General features: G+C 37.4%; 1 protein-coding gene across 1 annotated transcript in view; it reads left to right on the plus strand.

Moving 5' to 3' along the window:
• foxo1b (forkhead box O1 b) overlaps nt 1–6,558 on the plus strand; it is a 30,598-nt gene extending 24,040 nt beyond the window's left edge. Inside the window, exons 2-3 of the mRNA XM_082158264.1 lie at nt 1,110–1,301; nt 2,934–6,558. Coding sequence (XP_082014390.1) covers nt 1,110–1,301; nt 2,934–4,091 — 1,350 coding nt within the window. The 3' untranslated portion in view covers nt 4,092–6,558. The remainder of the gene's footprint in view (nt 1–1,109; nt 1,302–2,933) is intronic.
• Nucleotides 6,559–21,480: the final 14,922 nt, after the last annotated feature.

A 21,480-nucleotide genomic window follows, 5' to 3' on the forward strand; every position in this document is an offset into this window, starting at 1 on the left:
AATTTGAAAAGTTGTTAGTATTTTACTGCCTCTAGCGTTCACGTCAGCTGGAAACTGCAGATAATTGTATGCATAGGTATATGTTTGTATGCATAGGTGCAAGTTTTTTTCCATAAGCCTTATTAGGCCGGAACTACAAATTATCAGAGTTATTTTTTCCCATCATTTATTAATTACAAAACATGATCAATTTGAATCAAACTGTTCATTTTGAAACTTTAATTATTATGATGGCATGGGATCATCAAAGTACCACACAAAACATGTTATCAATTGCAGTTACAAAATTGAGTTTGTCATACCCCACCCTGCATCCTCAAAACCTGAAGATCTGTCTTGCTAACTCTTTTCCTGTTCATCTCTACTCATCGAGCAGTTCAGGCCTGAAAGATTGCCCTTCCTTTCAAAGGTATCAATGATAAGAGTTAAGCTTTTAAATAGTACTATGGTAGTCTCTCTTCCTGTCTCTTAGTAGGTGTAGGTCTAGTCAGGGTGTGAATGGAAAAACCGAAGACAAAATATCATTAGCGCAGGATAGTGTGTATACATAGAGTTCAGTGTTTGTCTCCAAAAAGGACATGACTAATACAAAATGTCCTCTGCCAGCTAAATGGCAATTCCTCTACTTTATCGCAAGGCTCTGAAAAGAATGTTTGTACCTACAGTTGTGGTCAAAATTATTGGCACCCCTGGTAAATATGATCAAAGATGGCTGTAAAAATAAATCTGCTTGGTTTATCCTTTTGGTCTTTCATTCAAAATTATATCTGTGATTGGGTGCATGTGAATTGGTAACCGATAATAAGGTTGAAATATCTTCAAGTTTTATCAATGCATTAAACCTTTAACCTTTGACAAAAACACATACAAACACTCTCACAGCAACTTGTCTGTCAAAATATTGGCTTTTGTCAATCAAAAGTCACTTCTTTTATTTGGAAAATTTGACTGGTTTAATGCGTTTCATTGTGTCTTAGCAAAATTTAATGACATTGGTTGATTGCAGGTCATTTCCACTTATTTTGATTGGTTTTCAGGCAGACATCTACACTCAAGATTTTCATGTTCTCATCTCTTTCTCTCTTTCTCTCTCTCTCTCCCCCTGACAGAACTCAATCAGACACAATCTGTCCTTGCACAGTCGTTTTGTGCGCGTCCAGAATGAAGGAACAGGGAAGAGCTCATGGTGGATGCTGAACCCTGAGGGGGGAAAGAGTGGCAAGTCTCCACGCCGGAGGGCCACTTCCATGGACAACAACAGCAAGTTCACCAAGAGCCGTGGACGAGCTGCCAAGAAAAAGGTCAGTTGAGGAGAAAACAATCTCTGCTTACTGCAGATTCTCTGTGTGCTGAAATATGAATGTGCTGGTTTAAACTATTGCATGCATAACTAAACATGACATTTCTGTAATCAGTTATTTATTCAGTTATTCAGATGTTTGTACAGTTTATAATCTCAAATAAAAAAGTCTTGTCTTTGATTTTAACTCTTTTAAACTCTTGATTTTGTCACTTTGTCACTTTGCAATGCCTTAAAACTGAATTGTTCACATTTTAATCAATGAAACGGTCAACTCTGGAAATGTCCATTGTGGTTAGGGATGGGACGGTATGAAAATTTAATATCACGATTATAGTGACCAAAATTATCGCGATTATCAATATTATCACGGTTTTGTTAAAACGAGATGAAAGTGTTCAAAAAGAGATGATGATCACACTGAAAGCATTTCAACAAGTTTTATATTTGAAAATCAACAAACAACAAATAAAACAAGCAGCTCTATGCTCTTTTTAAAGCAAGATTCTATTCTGTGCCATTTCCTTCCTTATAATGACGGTCGTCAATAGCAACGCATTATAACACCGCGCACATCCATTTTAATGGCCACCTAGTAGATAACTTCTAACTATTGACGTAGTGTTCAAGTAGTGTTCATGACATGAATGTTGATGTGCCTTTAAGATAACTTCTTCTATGGCATACGTTATTGTATGCATGCTGTTTTTATGTGAGCGCGCACGCACAGTGAGAGTGAGATTGCTCGCGCTAAGAGGAAGAAGATGACCGTTCTACTGCTGACCGTTGTTTTATTATAATGTGTTTACTTCCACTTTGATTTGTAGCGTGTTTTAGAGTGTTTTCTTTTCCCTTTTAACATTCGTTCTTCGACATGTATGTGAAGAGTGTGCTTATAACTGAGAGAAAACATCTATAAAAGTCAACACGCGCTCTCTCGTTTCATTCAAATAACTTGCCGTCTTGCGTCTCCATTTTTAATTGTATTGAAAATTAAAGCAGAGTTGATTTATTGTTTACAGAGTTTGATAATATTGTTGTGATCATCTTGTCTGAACGATTGTTTTCCATCCTCGATTAAGTTTGCCTCAGGACTTTTGTTAAAGCCAAAATATGACCACACCTCAGAATTGGTTCTCTTAAAAGGCTGAAAAATCTCCCGAGCGCTGTCACTGCCTTCCGCTATTCCTTCTTGAATAAAAAAACAACAACATTGCGCGCTGAGCCTGCGTCAGACTGTTGCTGGCTGGACAGGATCTAAAAATCGCGATAATCAAACACGGTTTTAATGATAATTAAATTTTAAACGATATTACTAACCGTCAGTAAATTTTATCGTGGTTTATAGTGAAACCGGTAATCGTCCCATCCCTAATTGTGGTACATGCCTTTATTAGATGCTTTACTATATTACTATTCCCAAACATTTTAAACTCAATTGTATCTAATCAAGTTCAGTTTAAAATAATGTGTGGCCTCAAACTCAAATCTTGTGTTGGTGAACACTTTGAGATGATAAATAGTTGTGCCACTTCCAGTGTAGACACGGCGAAAGAGTGACTTTTTAGTAATATATATCTGTGCAGTAATGTGATACAGTTGGTTTTCATGGTTTCTTGTTTTGCGTCTGTAGATGTCATTGCAGGGTGGTCTGGATGGTGGCTCTAACAGTCCTGGTTCTCAGTACCCAAAATGGCTCGGCAGCCCCAACTCCCACAGCAATGACGACTTTGAACCCTGGACCACCTTTCGTACTCGCGCAAGCTCTGATGCCAGCACGCTCAGCGGCCGTCGCTCGCCTACCTTCCTACCTGAGGAGGACGAGCCCGGCGAGGTCCACATCGGGTACCCAGGGACCAAATTGGGTGGCCCTCTCCCCAGCCTGTCCGAAGTAGCGGGTCACCACGGTTCTGACAACGTGATGATGAACGATCTCTTAGACAACCTCAACCTCATCTCACCCAAAAACAACACCCAGGGCAGCCAAGATCCCCAGACTGCGCTGTCCTCGCCCATGATGCAGGGAAGCCCTGGGTACCCGTCCTACAACTCCCCCAATATGGGTCCTCAGCCCCAGGTCCAGCAGGACTACCGCAAGTGCCTGTACGGACAGGTTGGGGTTGGCGGACTGAGTCCCATCGCCATACCGACTTTATCAGACAGTAAACCAGGAGGCTACGGACCCTTTGTAAGTCAGTACACCTGTGCTGCAGGGATGCTGAAAGAGCTGCTGACAGTAGAAGCCGATCCGAGAGAGAACCTGATGCAGTCTTTAGAGTCAGTGGTTTCTAGTGAAGGACGACGGGTGCTACCCAGCTATGCTAGTCAGGGACAAATGGGACAGGGGGGCAAAATGATTGCACATCCTCACCTGCATGCACACCCACGATCGCTTCATCAGTTGCCCTCGCCAACAATGGGCATGAACGGCTGTGCCCTGTTGCCCCACGGTCATCCTCTTCGCCTCGGTAACATGAAGCCTCAACCACACCTGCCTCATCATCACGTTCAACTGGGAAGAGGCGGAGGTGAGGCCGGGATGCCGAGTTACACCAATGGCAACGGTTTTCACAGGCACGGACCGGTTCATCACCACCATCACAGCCACCCAGAGCGGCTACCCAGTGACTTGGACGACATGTCGATCGAACAGCTGGAGTGTGACGTAGAAACCGTCCTTCATGACACGCTCATGGACGGCGATGCTCTGGACTTCAACTTCGACCCCATGTGTCAACAGAATTTCCCGCACGGGGTCAAGACCAACACGCATAGCTGGGTATCTGGATAAACATGTACACATTAGCTGTTTTTGAGTTATAATATGAATTAATCATAGCAAATCTGTGTGAATATATGTGTAAATATGTCATAGACATATAGCAGGTCAATTGACTGTTGACTAAAGCAGACTGAATGCTGTCGGTCATGCCAAAAGGCTACACGTACAAGAGAGATTTAGAACTTTTTTTCCTTTCCATCTGCAATGACTCAATAATTGAAAGTGTAAAATAAAATAATTACAGGTAAAAATAATATGAAAGTAGCAATTAAAAACAGTTTTTTTTTTTAAGCATAAACCTTTGGAATCACCATCTTAGTACAATTTTATTTCTGGTAATTGCGACTGTCTTGCTATTGTGACTTTATTTCTCACAAATGCGACCTCATTTCTCTTAGCTGTGATTGTATATGTCACAATTCTGATTTAATTTCTCCAAAATTCTGCATTTATTTCTCAGAATTGCAACTTTATATATCTCATAAAAGAGAAAAAAATGACTGACGTGTAATTTTAGTCACTATTACCATATTCTCTCTCTGAAGTGTGTGCATACACCTCATGAACCGTTTACCTCAGCCAGAACTTCTGCAGCCTATCAGCAGAGGCCAGTGAATGGTCACTATTTACTGATTTACAGTACATTTTTTCAGTAGACTCCATGATTGTCGAGAATCATCATAACCTGCTTTTTTTTTTTTTGCTTTTGGTTAGTCAGAGTGTAAATACTGAAGCTGGCTAATCATAAATGGTCACATCAAACACTCACAGATTTAGCTTTTTTGTATATTTTTGTCTCAGTTTGGCAATGCAGGTCACTAAAATGAATTCAGGACAGAAGTTTGTCATGTCAACTGGAGTGCTGTGTAATGTCTGGTATAGTGCACATTACAGTTATCATTGTCATTTCAGGGTGCTGAATAAATGCATTTTGTACAGAGATGTATATTTTTGTTGTACCATTGGGATGGTAAATGAAATGTTTATATTTGTACACTTTTAAGCTTCTTACTGGTCAATTTGAATGCTCTTCGAAGACCCCTCCCAGTCTTTAAATGTCAAAAAAACTATTCTTTATTGTGGCCTTGGTTGCTGTTTATATAATATAGTTTTTCTCAAACTGCTGGATGAATTCTTTCATTGTATAAAATAATTTGTACTTTGTGCCTTCCCCTCTTACAAACTGGCTTTTAGGACAGGTATGTGATCATTTTTCATCAATTTCTGAATTTAAAATCATATTTAAAAAAAATGGCATAATCATCCTGAGATGATCGCAAAAAGTCTTAAAAGGCCATTGATTTTTTTTTTTATGACATGGAAACTAAAGTATAACCCCAAGAAAACTTCATGATATTCATGATTCAAAAATAAATTAATAATTTTTTACTTATTTTTTAAAACATTTTTCTTATAATAATTAAGTTTCTTATTTTTGGATATATTTAGAGTAAACGAATCCTTGAACTTTGGAATGGAACATTGAAATTGACATTTCTTGGCACAAGATCTTTTTTTTTTTTATCATCTTGGATATTTATTTGTATATTTATCATTGACTTGTTCATCATAATGGCAAAATTGAACAAATCTAAAATGAGCTATGCTAAGATTCTAGAATCCTCAGTGAAGGTTACCGGAGGTCACATTTAATTTAGACAAATTGTGTGTCTGTCTGGGGGGTGTCAGGCTCCCTTAAATGTTTCTCAAGTTATGTATTTGACAGAAATTCTATGATAATTTAATGTAATTTAAGACTTTTCTCTGTGTTCTTGTGTCATACATACACACACATTCGATGTAACTGTACATCTACAAAATATTTAATGCTTTGAGATTTTCAACATGTGAGAGATTTTCTATCCAAACAGTGAGGTGTACCATGAAGGTTTGTAAATTATAAAGAATATTTTAAACATATATATTTTTAACAGATATAAAACGACTATCTGCATTTTATAGCAATTTTAATTTACTTTAAGTATTAAAAGTATGCTTTTGTTTGTTTGTGTCTTTGTTATCTGATCATACCTGTATATGTTTTTAAGTATCACTGACAGTGAGTTTTTTTTAATCTTTTGACATGTAAATAGCTTTGACTTTGTCTTATTTAATAATCACACATGTCATTTGTTTTGACTCTAATTTCTTATTATGAATTTGTCTCAAATGTGTTAGTGAAGTTTTTTTGTATTTGCTGATTCTAATGTTGTTGTCTGACGTGACCTAATTGAGATGGGGAGATGTGTTCCCACTGTAGCCGGTTGTACATTAGAAATATACAGTACACTCATCGTACAGTCCTTGTCAGAACCATGCTTTTTTTAGACTAGTTCTACATGGAGGAAGTGCCTGATCATGTTGTAATGTAATTAAACAGCGATGAAGAATTGATTTTCAGTTAACAAAAGGAAAATTGCAGCTGTTATATGAAGCCATAATTGTATATAAAGGTATGACTATATGAAAAAAATCATTAAGAATCTGTTTTTTGTTGTTTGTGTATTGTGTATTACTGTGTTTAGTATGAGTTTGAGTGTGTCTGATATTAATTCACGTAACAGTGTCCTCACAGGAATGGGCTAATGGCTAATCTGCATCTGTAAATCTAGATGTATGTTAACAGTATCAGTGCTTTCAAGGCATAGTAAAGTTTTAGGTACACTTTAACCAACTTAACCAACAATTTAGGTACACTTACTGGCAATTTTTGTCAAGTTTTTACAATTGTACTGTAAAAAGGTTTGGTTTTACTGTCAGTTTACAGTATTGTAAAACAAAAATGACTGTTAACAAATAACATCATACTGTATTTCTACAGTGCATATGTATTATGAAGGTATCCAGCATGCAATGCACCATGAATAGATTATGCTGTAGAGTTTTTTTGATACTTGTTGGATTTATCTGTGCTACTGAAATTATTTTTAGCTCACTTTTAGCCGTTTGTGTTGTTGGTATATTTTGTTCGATATGTAGCCTATAGTTGATATGTTTCGATATTTATAGCGCAGTAGTTGCTATTGTGAAAGATCCATCTACAAATAGTTATGTATTTGAAATAAGTTATTGGTAAGTCTTCATGCTTAAATAATGCTAATGTAAAATATATTCATATCCATGCTAAGAATAGTTTGACTAACTTAAAATCAGCCAATTATCTTATTTTATATTCCATCTTATCATCTTTTGACAAATGTTTGCCTTTGTCACCTTCTGACTTTGCTAGATTATATAAAAGTTCCAAGATTCCGAGCAAATGGAACAGCAATCACCATTACAACAATTACAGTGGTAAACAACAGGTTAAAGACAACTTTATCATTTGAATTCACAGTAAAGCCTAGTATGAATCTGATGTTAGCATCATTCTGCTGTTGAGTCACAATAATTTGTAAGAAAATGAACCAGCATCCATTAATGTCATAGTTCATTTATTACTACAGGAATTTATTGTAAAATAATAGCCTTCTCTTTAATCCTGTCCTGGCATTTTTTTTTTAGCGTACAATAGCAGACAGGTTGATATGTTAATAATACATACTAGGATGATATTCGTGACAATCGTTATTTTGAGTCGGAACTTCGGTGAATCGGTTGACAGTTGACAAACTGAACGATTTGTTCACAAATCATTTGATCCGGTTCTCGAGTCAGTCAAACAAGCGGAAGATAGTCAGTGACAAAGACATGCCAATATCAGAATTGTCGTCACAAAAAAATGGCTTCAGAAAACTTAGAATAAGCTTAAAAGAAGTAGGCTGCGTCATTTGAACCCAATTTTTGATGCGCGAAATATCCAGTAGGTCATTCAAATATCCAATGCATTCATTGTTATTGTCACATAAAAAAAATCCTCCGTTTGAGTTTTAAGGAAAGAAGTCGTACAAGCTGAAGGGTGAGTAAACAATGGCAGAATTTTCATTTTTGGGTGAACTAACTCTTCAACAATACATCTTTAAAAAACTCTTTATAAACATATAGAACACTCTTTCATATTAATTATTCTGGTTGAAATAATGTTGGAGAGGGTAAAATAGGAGACATAGGGGCTCTTTTCTGAGTTCAGTTGAGTCATTAGCTGATAAACTCTGGTTAAGTGAAAGGGGAGCACGTTGTCCCCTCTTGTTGGGACAGGTCAGTTGTAGCCGCCTAAGTCTGTGGTGGGTCAGGTCTGCTGAAGAATGTGACTAGACACATATGCTCCCCATATGTTTCTTCTGATGGATCTGCAGACAGGGATTTGGAAGAAAGAGAAGAAAAGAGGCCACATTAGGACACTAGAACACTCTAGGACATGAGTTCATTTTGTGGGACACACCAAGCAATGAACTCAAAGACCTCACTTTCCCGCTGTCAGATAGGAATCTCTGTAACTTCTTCTAAGCTGTAGGGGTTTGTTGTAGCACGGAACACATTTTAGTATCTTCTTGTCAATGTGTGTGTTCTTCTGCTTTAGAGAGTTTCTATTTAAAAGCACCACTGTATTTGAAGTTTTTTTTTGTGCCAACAATCAGGTTTCTTCATTTGTTTTTTGGACAGAGAAACCAAACTGAGCTCTTTTAGTCCTTTGAAGATGCATCGAAGTGGTCACATGGACATTTTATGAGAATTCCACTGGAATTTGTTTATTCAATATATTCTTTAATTTGCAGTAAAAAAATGCAAAAGGACACAGTTTTCCACTTTTAGTGTCGGTTTGTAAAACATCTAAAAACAAAAAATAACAAAATAAAATATTTTAAATATAAATAGTTTTGGTAACACTTTAGTTCAGGGTCCAATTCTCACTATTAACTAGTTGCTTATTAGAATGCATATTACTAGGACATTGGCTGTTTGTTAGTACTTGTAAAGCACATATTAATGCCTTATTCTGCATGACCATATTCTACATCCCTTAATCCTACCCAATACCCAAACTTAAAGGGATAGTTCACTCAAAAATGAAAATTGTGTCATCACTTACTCAACCTCATGTTGTTCTAAACCTGTATGGGTTTCTCTGTTCTGTTGAACACAAAAGAAGATATTTTGAAGAATGTCGGTAACCAAACAGTTGATGGACCCCATTGACTTCCATAGTGGGGAAAAAAAAATACTATGGAAGTCAATGGGGTCCATCAACTGTTTGGTTACAGACATTCTTAAAAATATCTTCTTTTATAAACTATTTATAAGCAGTAATTGAGGCAAGTTTATTGAGGCAAAAGTCGTAGTTAAAAGTTAGTTAATAGTGAGAATTGGACCCTAAACTAAAGTGTGACCATCATTTTTTATGGCATGTAGTATGAAAAAAGTGAGTATAAAAACTATTTAATTCAGTTGCAACCTATTTCTGTCACAAGTCAAGTTAACTTCTATGTGTAGCATAGGCTATTTATTTTGAAAGTGCACCGCATACGCACACCTGCATTTCTACATAAGCGCATGGACAATTTCTTTAAGACACAAAGACTTGGTTTGTGCAAACATTTCTTGTTTCCCCTTCTTCCCCATTTTAAAGTGTCCAGGTGAGGCTCAGGCCACGGTTTGTTCAAGAGGGAAGTGAGACTGCGTGCCTCTCCTCGGCCAGAAACCGCCAGGCAAACTCTCAGCTGCCAAAATAGAACCCCATCGAGACTTCAGCTGAAGTTCATCAAGTTCAGCACAAGTGTGTCAGCATGCAGCACACACTCATGCTGGGTCAGGGAGAGACCCTACAGTATGGAAAGATTTAGAATTCATTCAAAAAAGATGAATGAATGACAGTGTTAAAACTTGCTTGCAAAAAACATTATTTTGGAAGGTTTTTATTTTAATGGTGAGGCTCTTCTCGTGTCATACTTAAAGGAAGAATTGAAGAAAAAAAAATTATATCCCCAACAAATCTCCATGAAAGTGCTTGTGTTCCATAGATAGATAGATAGATGGATCAGCGGGTGAAATGAGGATAAGTAAATGATGCAGAAATCCCACAATTCTTACTTGAATTTAGAAAACGTTGTGCCTGTATAAAGTATATCTTCCATCATTTGTTTATTGCAACCATGTGGCACATAAACTTTGAATCAGGAGTTTCATTGTTATTCTGGGCTGAAATTTAAACAAACCAAAAATTGAAATGTTCTACAGAAACGTTAAATACGAGAAAAGCACATTAAAGCTCTGAGCTCTGGCTTTCATCAGCGCTGCCTCTCATCGTCTTTCACTTTTTCTCATTTACACACTCATTCTCACTCTCTCTTTCGCAGTGTGGATTTTACTTGTGCTGATGAGCGATGCAATCTGTTTTTTGCGTCTGGTTCTCCTCAGAGCAACTGTTTGTGGCCCTCTGGCACTGCAAGGAAGTCTTGTTAAGCTGTGAAAGTGGAAGAAAACTCGCAGCAAGTGCTGACAGCTTTGATACATGGAAAATATAAAGAGAGCTGAGAGCAGTTTAGTTGTGAGAGGCGCAAATATGATTATTAGCCTGTATCTTAGATCCATCTCTGCTGTGAGTTCATTAGGGTTGCTTGGCTGTGCAGTGGATATGATAGTGAATTGCGGTTGCGGTTGCCCTTGTTGCCCTTTTGGTTAATTCGTTATGAGATGCTGTTGGTCGGTCCATTCGTTTAACTGGCAGAAGTAGCAACTTGTATCCATAATATGTTTGAAGCATATACACTAAAACGCCATGAGTCCCTCATCTTCGTTTGGCTGTGGATTCATTGCATCCAGTTATTTTGAGTTTAAAGATGTTTACTTTTTCTGTGAACCACAGCACCGCTTGCTAACTTGGTTTGTTTAGCAGACATTTGGACTTTGCTGATGATGTCATGGAAAGTAGCCTACATGTACAATGACTAAAGGCTAAAGTCTGCTTTTAAATGTGAGGAGTAACCATGGTGATCGGAGACAATGTGGAGGGACCTGACATCCCGTCGTTTGGAGAGTACGGATATGAATCGGTCAGAATAATACAGAAATAATTCTGCACTCATGTGAAGAATTTCACCATAGAATTTTAGCATAATATATAAATTACAGCTGATTTAAAAGCTAAGGGATTATTATTATTTAGGACAATACTAGTCATTCAGAGGGTTATATTGATTTTTCAATTCAAATGAATTTGCATATAAATCAGATATAGCCTATTGTTAATTTTGCTCATGTAAAAAAGATCTAATCTGTCTGTCTATCTATCTATCTATCTATCTGTTTGTGAATCAGAATACACTTCAGACTATGATTCCATCCATTTGGAGGATAATTTATTTTTTGAATTGATTTTAGAACACATTATTTTCATCTATCATGTGTTCTGAAAGACTTGAAAATCTGGTAGTGATCGTCAGTCGTTAGGTTATTGTCACGATTTGGTTTCGTCTTGGTCACGCTTCATGTCTTTGTCATGTTTCATGTTTGCCATGTGTTTGGTCAAGTATTGTTTCCTGTAGTCCACTGTTGTGTAAGTCTATGTTCGCATTTATGTCCACGGTTTTGTCTCTTGCCATGCCATGCCATTGTTTTATGTTTAATCTTGTTTTGTTTAATTAAACTGCACTTGGGTTCTCAATAAGATTGCCTCCAGTGGATCCCTTACAGAATACTTGACCAAGCACATGGCAAACATGAGGGCTTAAATACACAAGACTAATGACCTGACAAGGGACACCTGTGAACAATGAAACAATGAACCAATGACAACATGACACATCAGACAAAGGAACACATGGCAGGATCACATGACTTTGAACAGGGGATCACATGACAGACATGACAAAGACATGAAACGTGACCAAGACGAGACCAAATCGTGACAGTTATAATGCAGTTTTTTCTGTAACCATTTACAAAATAGGCAGGCGTATGATGCCATGCGTTTTAAAATCTGTTCAGATTGTTGTGTGGAGTATTCCATCCTTTTGATCCTGACTAGTCACCCAGACGAACACAGAGCCGTTTAACACAGCAGACAGTGGGGTATCACACAATAAATTCACTTAATTAGTTCCTGTCCCCTATAGGTTGCAGCACACAGAAGGGGACCTTGCAGTTTATTGTTCGGTGGCCTGGTTGAACAAGAGTTCAGCGTGGATGAGGGGAGGGCACTTGACAGGAGCCGAAGTCAGTACACAGCTTGACACGACGCACTTGTTAGGATGTTAAAAGGACATCGGTGCATTTGAACGGTGCATTGCATAGTAGGAATTCTGAACGTTTTAGTTAAATCTGTGTCTCACGCTATGCATGTTACTTGAGTGAAAAAGCTTTGATTTTTACAGACCTTTGACCCTAAAACACAGTGCATTTTTTAAAAGATTGTTAACGCATCGTGAGGTTGTAAAGGCGATGTTATGGAAAGCCTATAGAGTGAATTCAGCTTGGTGCGTGTGCACAGTTCACAAGTTTTTATTCACAGTGGATGTATCTACATCATAAATTATCTTTGATGCAACACTTATCAAATGTCATTTAATTGAGTCATTTTTTAGTGCTGGGAAATTCTGATTGAACATGTAATTTTCTAAATGTCATTTTCTTTTCAGCACTCAGTTTTATTCGGCTTCAATTTTCCCACCTGTCATCAAAAGATCACAAATACCAATTTCCCTGCAAAAATGTCTGTTTATGATAATTTGATCCCACCATACAAACACCGTTCTGCCCAATATGTGGTATGCATCCTTTTAGTCATCATTTTAAATGCTTAAAGGCATAGGTCATCCAAAAATGAAATGTGAATTGTTGCCTGTCACTAAACTGCAATATGTGATGGAAAGGCATAAAAAGGGCCAAGAGAACTTTTCTTGTATTCCAAAGAAAAAAGACGGTCATGCAGGTTTTAAACGACACGTGGGCAAGTAAATGATGACAGAATTTTCATTTTTGGATGAACTGTTTATTTGAACAAACTTTGATTTGATCCACGGTCCTTTTAATGCTGATGAGAGACCTTTCCATCACACGTTGAGGTTTAATGACAGACAGAGCAATTCACAGCTGAAAAAACACAGAACAGGCCAAAAATGACAGGACCCCGCACTGCACTAAAAGGGTGCAAACAGCATAAGCACAAAACAAGTGTCCCAGTCGTGCTATTCCACCACATAAATCCAAAGAAAATTGCTTTGCAATATTCAGCTCATTAGCTGTCATTGTTATTGGAGCACTGAAGAGAATGAAGTCCCTTATTGGATGAATATGCATAAAATCTTTATTCTTTATGGTAGGTGGTCTGAGAATTCACATTTGTGATTTTTTTCTAGATATTTTTTTTTTTTTTTTTTTGTAAATGTTATCAATGACACTTGCACTGCAAACAATGATTTTCATAATTTATTATGTTTCTTTTTGTTCAAAAATACATACACATTACTGAAACAAAATATAATTTGTATAACAATATAATATAACAATATACAGTGGGGAGAACAAGTATTTGATACACTGCCGATTTTGCGGACAATACAGACTTTCAGCTCCAATACAGACTTTGGGTTCAGGTCTGGAGACTGGCTAGGCCACTCCAGGACCTTGAGATGCTTCTTACGGAGCCATCCCTTAGTTGCCCTGGCTGTGTGTGTCGGGTCGTTGTCATGCTGGAAGACCCAGCCACGACCCATCTTCAATGCTCTTACTGAGGGAAGGAGGTTGTTGGCCAAGATCTCGCGATACATGGCCCCATCCATCCTCCCCTCAATACGGTGCAGTCGTCCTGTCCCCTTTGCAGAAAAGCATCCCCAAAGAATGATGTTTCCACCTCCATGCTTCACAGTTGGGATGGTGTTCTTGGGGTTGTACTCATCCTTCTTCTTCCTCCAAACACGGCGAGTGGAGTTTAGACCAAAAAGCTCTATTTTTGTCTCATTAGACCACATGACCTTCTCCCATTCCTCCTCTGGATCATCCAGATGGTCATTTGCAAACTTCAGACGGGCCTGGACATGCGCTGGCTTGAGCAGGGGGACCTTGCGTGCGGACCTATCTCTTCAGGTCATTGACCATGTCCTGCCGTGTAGTTCTGGGCTGATCCCTCACCTTCCTCATGATCATTGATGCCCCACGAGGTGAGATCTTGCATGGTGCCCCAGACCGAGGGAGATTGACCGTCATCTTGAACTTCTTCCATTTTCTAATAATTGCGCCAACAGTTGTTGCCTTCTCACCAAGCTGCTTGCCTATTGTCCTGTAGCCCATCCCAGCCTTGTGCAGGTCTACAATTTTATCCCTGATGTCCTTACACAGCTCTCTGGTCTTGGCCATTGTGGAGAGGTTGGAGTCTGTTTGATTGAGTGTGTGGACAGGTGTCTTTTATACAGGTAACAAGTTCAAACAGGTGCAGTTACTACAGGTAATGAGTGGAGAACAGGAGGGTTCTCCACTCATTAAGTTTTTCTTAAAGAAAAACTAACAGGTCTGTGAGAGCCGGAATTCTTACTGGTTGGTAGGTGATCAAATACTTATGTCATGTAATAAAATGCAAATTAATTATTTAAAAATCATACAATGTGATTTTCTGTATTTTTGTGTACCTATGATAACAATTACAGACCTCTACATGCTTTGGAAGTAGGAAAACCTGCAAAATCGGCAGTGTATCAAATACTTGTTAGAACATTTCTGTAATTGTGTTTTTTCTTACCAATATTTTTAAGTACAGTAAATGTGTGTGTGTGTGTGTGTGTGTGTGAGTGAGAGAGAGATAGAGAGAGAGAGCATTGTGTTTCTTGTTGATCTGGTATTATCTCCTGTGTAGGTTAGGGTGATTATTATTATTAATATCGGCCACCTCCTGTGCATCAGTCCAGCTCGCTGTCACCACCCTCTCATCGCTTCCTGCTCTTTAATCACATGATAACGCCCAATGACGCCTCCTGGACTGGCGTCATGCAGTGTGTGTTTGTGTGTGTGAATGTGTATCAATGCATATGTGTCCCACATGGCCCACTGTTGATGTCAGTCACCTCAGATGAGAGCCAGGCCTCCACCCTGTGTCCCTCAGCCTCCCGCTGTCTCTCCCCGTGATCTAACTGGGCAGCGTGGTGAGAGAGAGGCCCAGGAGAAATGTTGGCGCCCGCCTGTGGCACAGCTTATGGGAATTAATCTGGTTTTCCTGATGGCCCCTCTCTAATGGAGAAAGCAGTGTGTGCAGACATGAACTTCCACTTTCAGACACTGACTCTGCTGACGGAAGCAAGAAATGATGATGTTTTGAAAGAAGAGAGTCTATCTAATTATCTATCTATCTATCATTCATCTATATATCGATCTGTCTATCTATCTATCAATCTATCTTATCTTTTAAATGTGATAGATATAAATAAACATTGCTGTTCATTGTAATATTGCAGTTTACACATGATAATTATAAAATATTAGATTTTTTCAAAATAATATATATAAAATTGTGGATGTTGTGTATGCCTTCAATATACCAATATTCAGTACTACACAGTACTTACGTACAGGCAGACGGATGGATAGAGACTGCGATAATGTGCTTTGAATTTTTAATTTGAAACAAAGTGGTAAATTGGGAGTTTTGTGTGTGTGTGTGTGTATTCGTGTGTATGTGTGTGTGTGTGTCCACAAGAATGGCACTTTCTGAAATCTTTGTCCTTGTGGGGACATTATTTGATCCCTATGAGGAAAACAGCTTATAAATAATACTAAGTGATTTTTTTCATTCTTTTTTTATGTAAAAATGCAGAATGTTTTCTGTGATGGGTAGGGTTAGTGTAAGGGCATAGAATATACAGTTTGTACAGTATAAAAACCATTACGCCTATGGAGAGTCCCCGTAAACCATATATTCATGTGTATGTGTGTGTGTGTGTGATCTCACATTGTAGTTTAGCCAAAATACACTTGTGAATGAGTCCAGTGAGCCTCATTCCAGGAATGTTTCAGCAGTGATCTAACTAAGAGTGACGCTCCATTGGAATGTCTGTGCTGTTGTCACTGCGGCCCAGCAATGAAAAGGAAGTTGATTTAGGACAAGCTCAACAGGGAAACGTAGCAATATGATATGATGAGATTGTTGCGCCGGAAATTAAAGCTTTGGCTTTAGACAAGGCTTTAATTTGATTTGACATATTTTGAAAATTAAAAATATAATGAATGGTGATGTGGTACATTAGTATCAAGCATTGTTGTCTTGTTTTAACGCCTTGACTTATTTATTTATTTATTTTTAAGAGAGAAAATGTTATACACACACTCTCTCACGCATATATCTTTCAAAAATTTGGGGTTGGTGAGATTTTTTAATGTTTTTGAAAAAAGTCTCTTATGCTCACCAAGAATGCATTTATTTGATCAAAAAATTTGGTGCTATTTTTGGTGGAAACTGTGATACTTTATTTCAGGATTTGATGATGAATACAAAGTTCAAGAGAACATTTATTTTGTTAATTTAAATAATAATTTAGTGTACCTTTGTGTAAGTATTATTAGACCTTTTGAAATCCTTCGGAAAACAAAACTAAGCTATATGGAATATCAGACGGCCTTCAATGATGTGTAGCTTGTCATCATGTTGCCGTCATGTCACAGACCAGGATCATCTGTGCCTTTAGTCATTGTTCGGTGTCTGACACATTAATGTGTCTTTGAGGATGCGTATACTAATTTGCAGCATGGGACAGACTTGTAATCATTATACTGGCATGCATTACCTGTAATGCCCCCTGTCAATTATACCTCTCCATCTCCTCCATTCACAGACTTAATTATAGTCCTGTTAAGAGGTTTTTCATTTTCTTCTCCGTCTCATTTGCTCTCACATTTACTGTTGCACACAGTTTCATGTGTTGATCTCTTGTCTGATCTGCTATGTTTTATATTACGTTATGAGCTTGGCTTTAGTGTCTGGACAGTTCTGTCGGAAATCTCGCCCTGTCAAGCGACCAACTTTGTTTGTTTGTTCTCAACATGCAAATTGGTAACTTATCTAAAACATGTGCAGTTAGCACTGCTATATAAATATGCCAGGAAAAGACCTTATTCATAAAACGCAAGCAAAACTAATTTTGCTTTATAATTTTTCGCAGTTGCTTTGATACATTTTTCAGATCACACCTGAAATACGCAAAACTACTTGTTCAACATTCACATCATCTAATCACTTGCACACATCATAAAAGCAAACAAGTTGCAAATGCTTTGGTACATTCATGCAATTGATTATGCACAGAACAACTGTCTGCTATATTATCAATTGCTAATCCCATGTTGCTCAGAATGTATTATACTGACTCCCTGTTTTTTTATTTTTTTATTTTTTATTTATTTGCACAAATTAAAAGAAAATACAACACCAAGGACATACTGATGCATATACAGTGCTGGAGAAGGCAAAAAGCCAGTATGGCTTATCTAAAGCCTCCACCAAAGAAAGATAAAAATAACCAAAGAATGCAAACACAATATAATACAACTCATATAAACATTAATAAAAGAAAAAATATGTCATGATAATATTGATGATAAAACAACAAACACTTCTCAGTAAATGAAAATACAATAAAAAAATAAAATAAAATAAAAAAACCAACCAAATGCACAAACTAGTTTATCAGCAGACCTCTTAAAACTCTTTTAAAACTCTCTATTGAGGTACATTGTCTCGCCACATGAGAAAATCTATTCCATATCTGTGTACCTTTAAATCTTATTGAAAATTGGCCTCAACATGTGGTAAAGTTTGGAGGATGGAGATTTATCTGTATGGCATTTATCAATTTTAACAATAAAAATTGACTGTATATGGGATTTTTGTGTGATATAGTATGAATATGTATAACATGTATTTACTATATACTGTCAAATGCAAGTGTAATAAGTGCTGTTAAATAGTCTTAGCCCTAAAAATATCTAGGTTGGTCGAAAGGTGCAGCAGTAGCATTTTTACACTTACAGTAGCATATTACACTTGCATTTGACAGTATAAATACATTTTATACATATTCATACTATATCACACAAACACATGTGCATATATAGTCTTGTCTTTTTCTTTTATCGCAATGACATTGTACTGTAATCTGTTGATAGACCAACAGTAAAAGTGTCACGAATCCTGTCCAGTCTCTTGCAATCAATATCCCATATACAGTCAATTTTTATTGTTAAAATTGATAAATGCCATACAGATAAAGTGCTGGCTTGTTTTCAATCATTGTCATTAAAATCGTAGACATATTTACATCTGAAAATACTGACACTCAGGGCTTGACATTAACACCCGCCAAATGGGGTGGATTTCAGCTGTGGCGTGTGACGCAGTCACTCCTACTAGCCACTTTGGCGGGTTTAATTTTATACAATATAGCTACATTTTTCAATTGTAGTATTTTAAAAAGGCATCTGAAATAAACTAAGTGCAATCTAGTGTTGTCAAAAATAATGCTTTTTTCGATACATATCGATACTGAAATATCTGAAACTCTTCCGCAGAATGGATATAGCCTACGATACCATCTGCGCGTTCTCAGCAAGAGAGATGCTGTCGGACTACATCCTCGCTTTCTGCCAGGACTTTTACGTGCTTTTCCCAAATCACGGAAGTGACCTCGACGTCCGGGTTAGCGGTAGCATGAGCCATCAGGCAAGTGTTATTTAAATAAACTCCTGATGTACTTACAAACTTTCCAATGCCTCATTTTATGAGTGCAGAACCTATTTGTACTACTGTAGAAGTTTGGTACCATTCTGGGCATTATTAGTGGGGTAATTTACGAGATACATCCTTGGATCCATTAGCGCCTGCACTAAGCCATTCGGCTGATATCTCTAAATAAGCTCTAACTTTAATAATGTTCGACCAAGGGAAAAAAAGCTTTTGGGGGGGGTGTTTGGCTCGAGGTCATGGTGCAAAGGACCCTAGGTTGATTTTACTCCGAACCATCCCTTTAACACACAACCCGCGTCCCTTTACTCACTCGTTTCATTTCCTCCGGATGAATATTGTTGGTGTAACAGGCAGCTTGGGCTTGAATTTCGGCGAGGGATTGCGCATATTCAGCATAATTTACTCATTCCTGCAGATTTTGTGCTCACACCCAAAGTGCGCACACATAAAGACAAGTATTGGCTATATAAAACAGTATAATGGGTCTGTGCGTCAGGTCTTAAACCGACAGCAGCCTAATATAGGCCTACCGGCTGCCAAATTGTGAGATAATAATACAAATATCTGTATGGCAGTTTTTCCCGATGCTATTGATGTCAAAATGGTGGCCAGTGAAAATGAGTGGCTAGTAACTTGGGAAAACCACTAGTCACAGTGGCTGGTGAGCAAAAAAGTTAATGTCAAGCCCTGTGACACTGTTATGACGTCGTGCTTAGCATTTGAACTATCTTGTTTGTGAGCAATGACACAGGGACTTGTCATTCTGATAGCACTGATATGTTCATTAATAAATACTTGCTTTTGAGAGACGAACTAAGGATTTCGAGCAAGTTACAGGCTTTTGCAGGTAGTCCATTGTCTGGTGCTGTTTGTACGAATTGTTTCGAGAAATTAACCAATGTTATCTCACGACCAATTCGTATGTAGGCCTATTTTACGGGGTGGCTAATTCGTACGATTTGTCTAAACCCCGGTGACGGGTAGGTTTAGGGGCGGGGTCAGGGGTAGGTCATTAGTACGAATTCATACGATTATAGCCACCTCGTAAAATACGTACGAATTGCCGTGAAATCGTGTTGAATGAACTTAACTGGTTTGCAAATGTTAAGGATGATTCGAGAAATGCACTAAAGCGACTGAGAAAAGCTGTAAGAACGAATGGATTTATGAACGAGATCTGTTATTTTAACATTATACTATTTATTAATATTTTAGATGTGTTTTAATTTTAGTTTAAGCTTTATTAGGCCTATGTGCTTTTGTAACTTTGAATATATATATTTTTAAATGTTAATAGCTTAAATTTATGTTCATTTCAGTTTCAAAAAGGAATTTTGGAACTTACAAGTCAAACATGATTTGTTTAGTTTAGTTTATTTAGTTGTCAAGACAGCATTTCTAATTTCTTGTTTAAATTTTTTTATTTAATTTTTTATTTCAGATTTATTTCAATTCACGAAAACAAATTTGAATAGTTTGTTTAATAACAACACTGTTACCAATGAGTGCAAATCACATTGTTAACATTTTCAGCGACTACTGTTTTTATCAAATACTTTTTTTTGTATAAATTCAGTTTTACCTCTGAGAGGGTAAGTTGCACAGATAAACTGGACAAGTTTCCCACAGTGTCTAGTGTAAACTATGCCGACAGGTTGAACAAATACGCCACAGGCTTATTTGATTGCTTCACTGTCTTAATGGGCTGATGGGATTCTGCTGTCTGTCCCATAGGAGCTCTCATGTATAACTTTTAATCATCATATGTTGCCATGGTGACAACATAACACACAAGCACTCCCACACCCTGCAGCTCCAGCTCGGTTTAAGGAGCATGAAAACCTGTAGGGTGGAATCACTATGAGAAACAATAGATCATATACAAAAAACTCTCACGCATGGAAGTAAATCAAGACTAAATTCAAATGCAATCAGCAACTGAATGCATGCTAGAACGTTTTCTGTTTGTTCTGCTACATGGTTGCAAAAGAAAACCTTCTGTTGTAATTAATGACAATGGGATTAATAATGATCAGTAGTGCTTGCTATGACAAGTATCACTAATGCTGTTGCTCATACTTCGGATTAGGGAACAAACCACTAACAGTAAATATTACAATTTGGTGCATAACTCATAAAAGACATGAATTATGCTTCAGATAATAGGGTTTGTTGAGGAGAGGTGTGTAATTGCTTTTCTAAGGAATCAGTCATATGCTTTTATACCTGCCAGATGAAGTACATTGAAAGAGACCCAAATCAGAATATCAGAGAGAAAAGGCTTGTGTCATATTTGATCAAATCAAGACCATCATATCTTTTGACTTGGGAAAATAAGAAGTAACCCAAAACACACTAGGAACCACATAACACACACACAGACGCACACTCACACACACACACACACACACACACACACACAACCGTTCAAAAGTTTGAGTCAGTATTATTTTTCTATGCTTTTATTTAGAAGGGACTGATCAAAACTGACAGTATGACAGAATTTGAAGACTTTTGCAGGGTTTCTTTTTTTTATTTTTTACTTTGATCTCTCAGTTTCCACAAAAATATGAAACAGCACAACCTTTTTCAGCATTGATGATGACAATAAATGTTTCTTGAGCACCAAATCAGCATATTAGAATGATTTCTGAAGGATCATGTGACGCTGAAGACTGGAGTAATGATGCTGAAAATTCAGCAATGTTAAAATAGAAACAGTTCTTTTAAATTGTAATATTATTTCACAACATTATTGTTTTTTACTGTATTTTCAATCAAATACATGCCTTGATGGGC

Source organism: Leuciscus leuciscus, assembly GCF_965113295.1.
Source record: "Leuciscus leuciscus genome assembly, chromosome: 24".
Classification (NCBI taxonomy): Eukaryota; Metazoa; Chordata; class Actinopteri; order Cypriniformes; family Leuciscidae; genus Leuciscus; species Leuciscus leuciscus.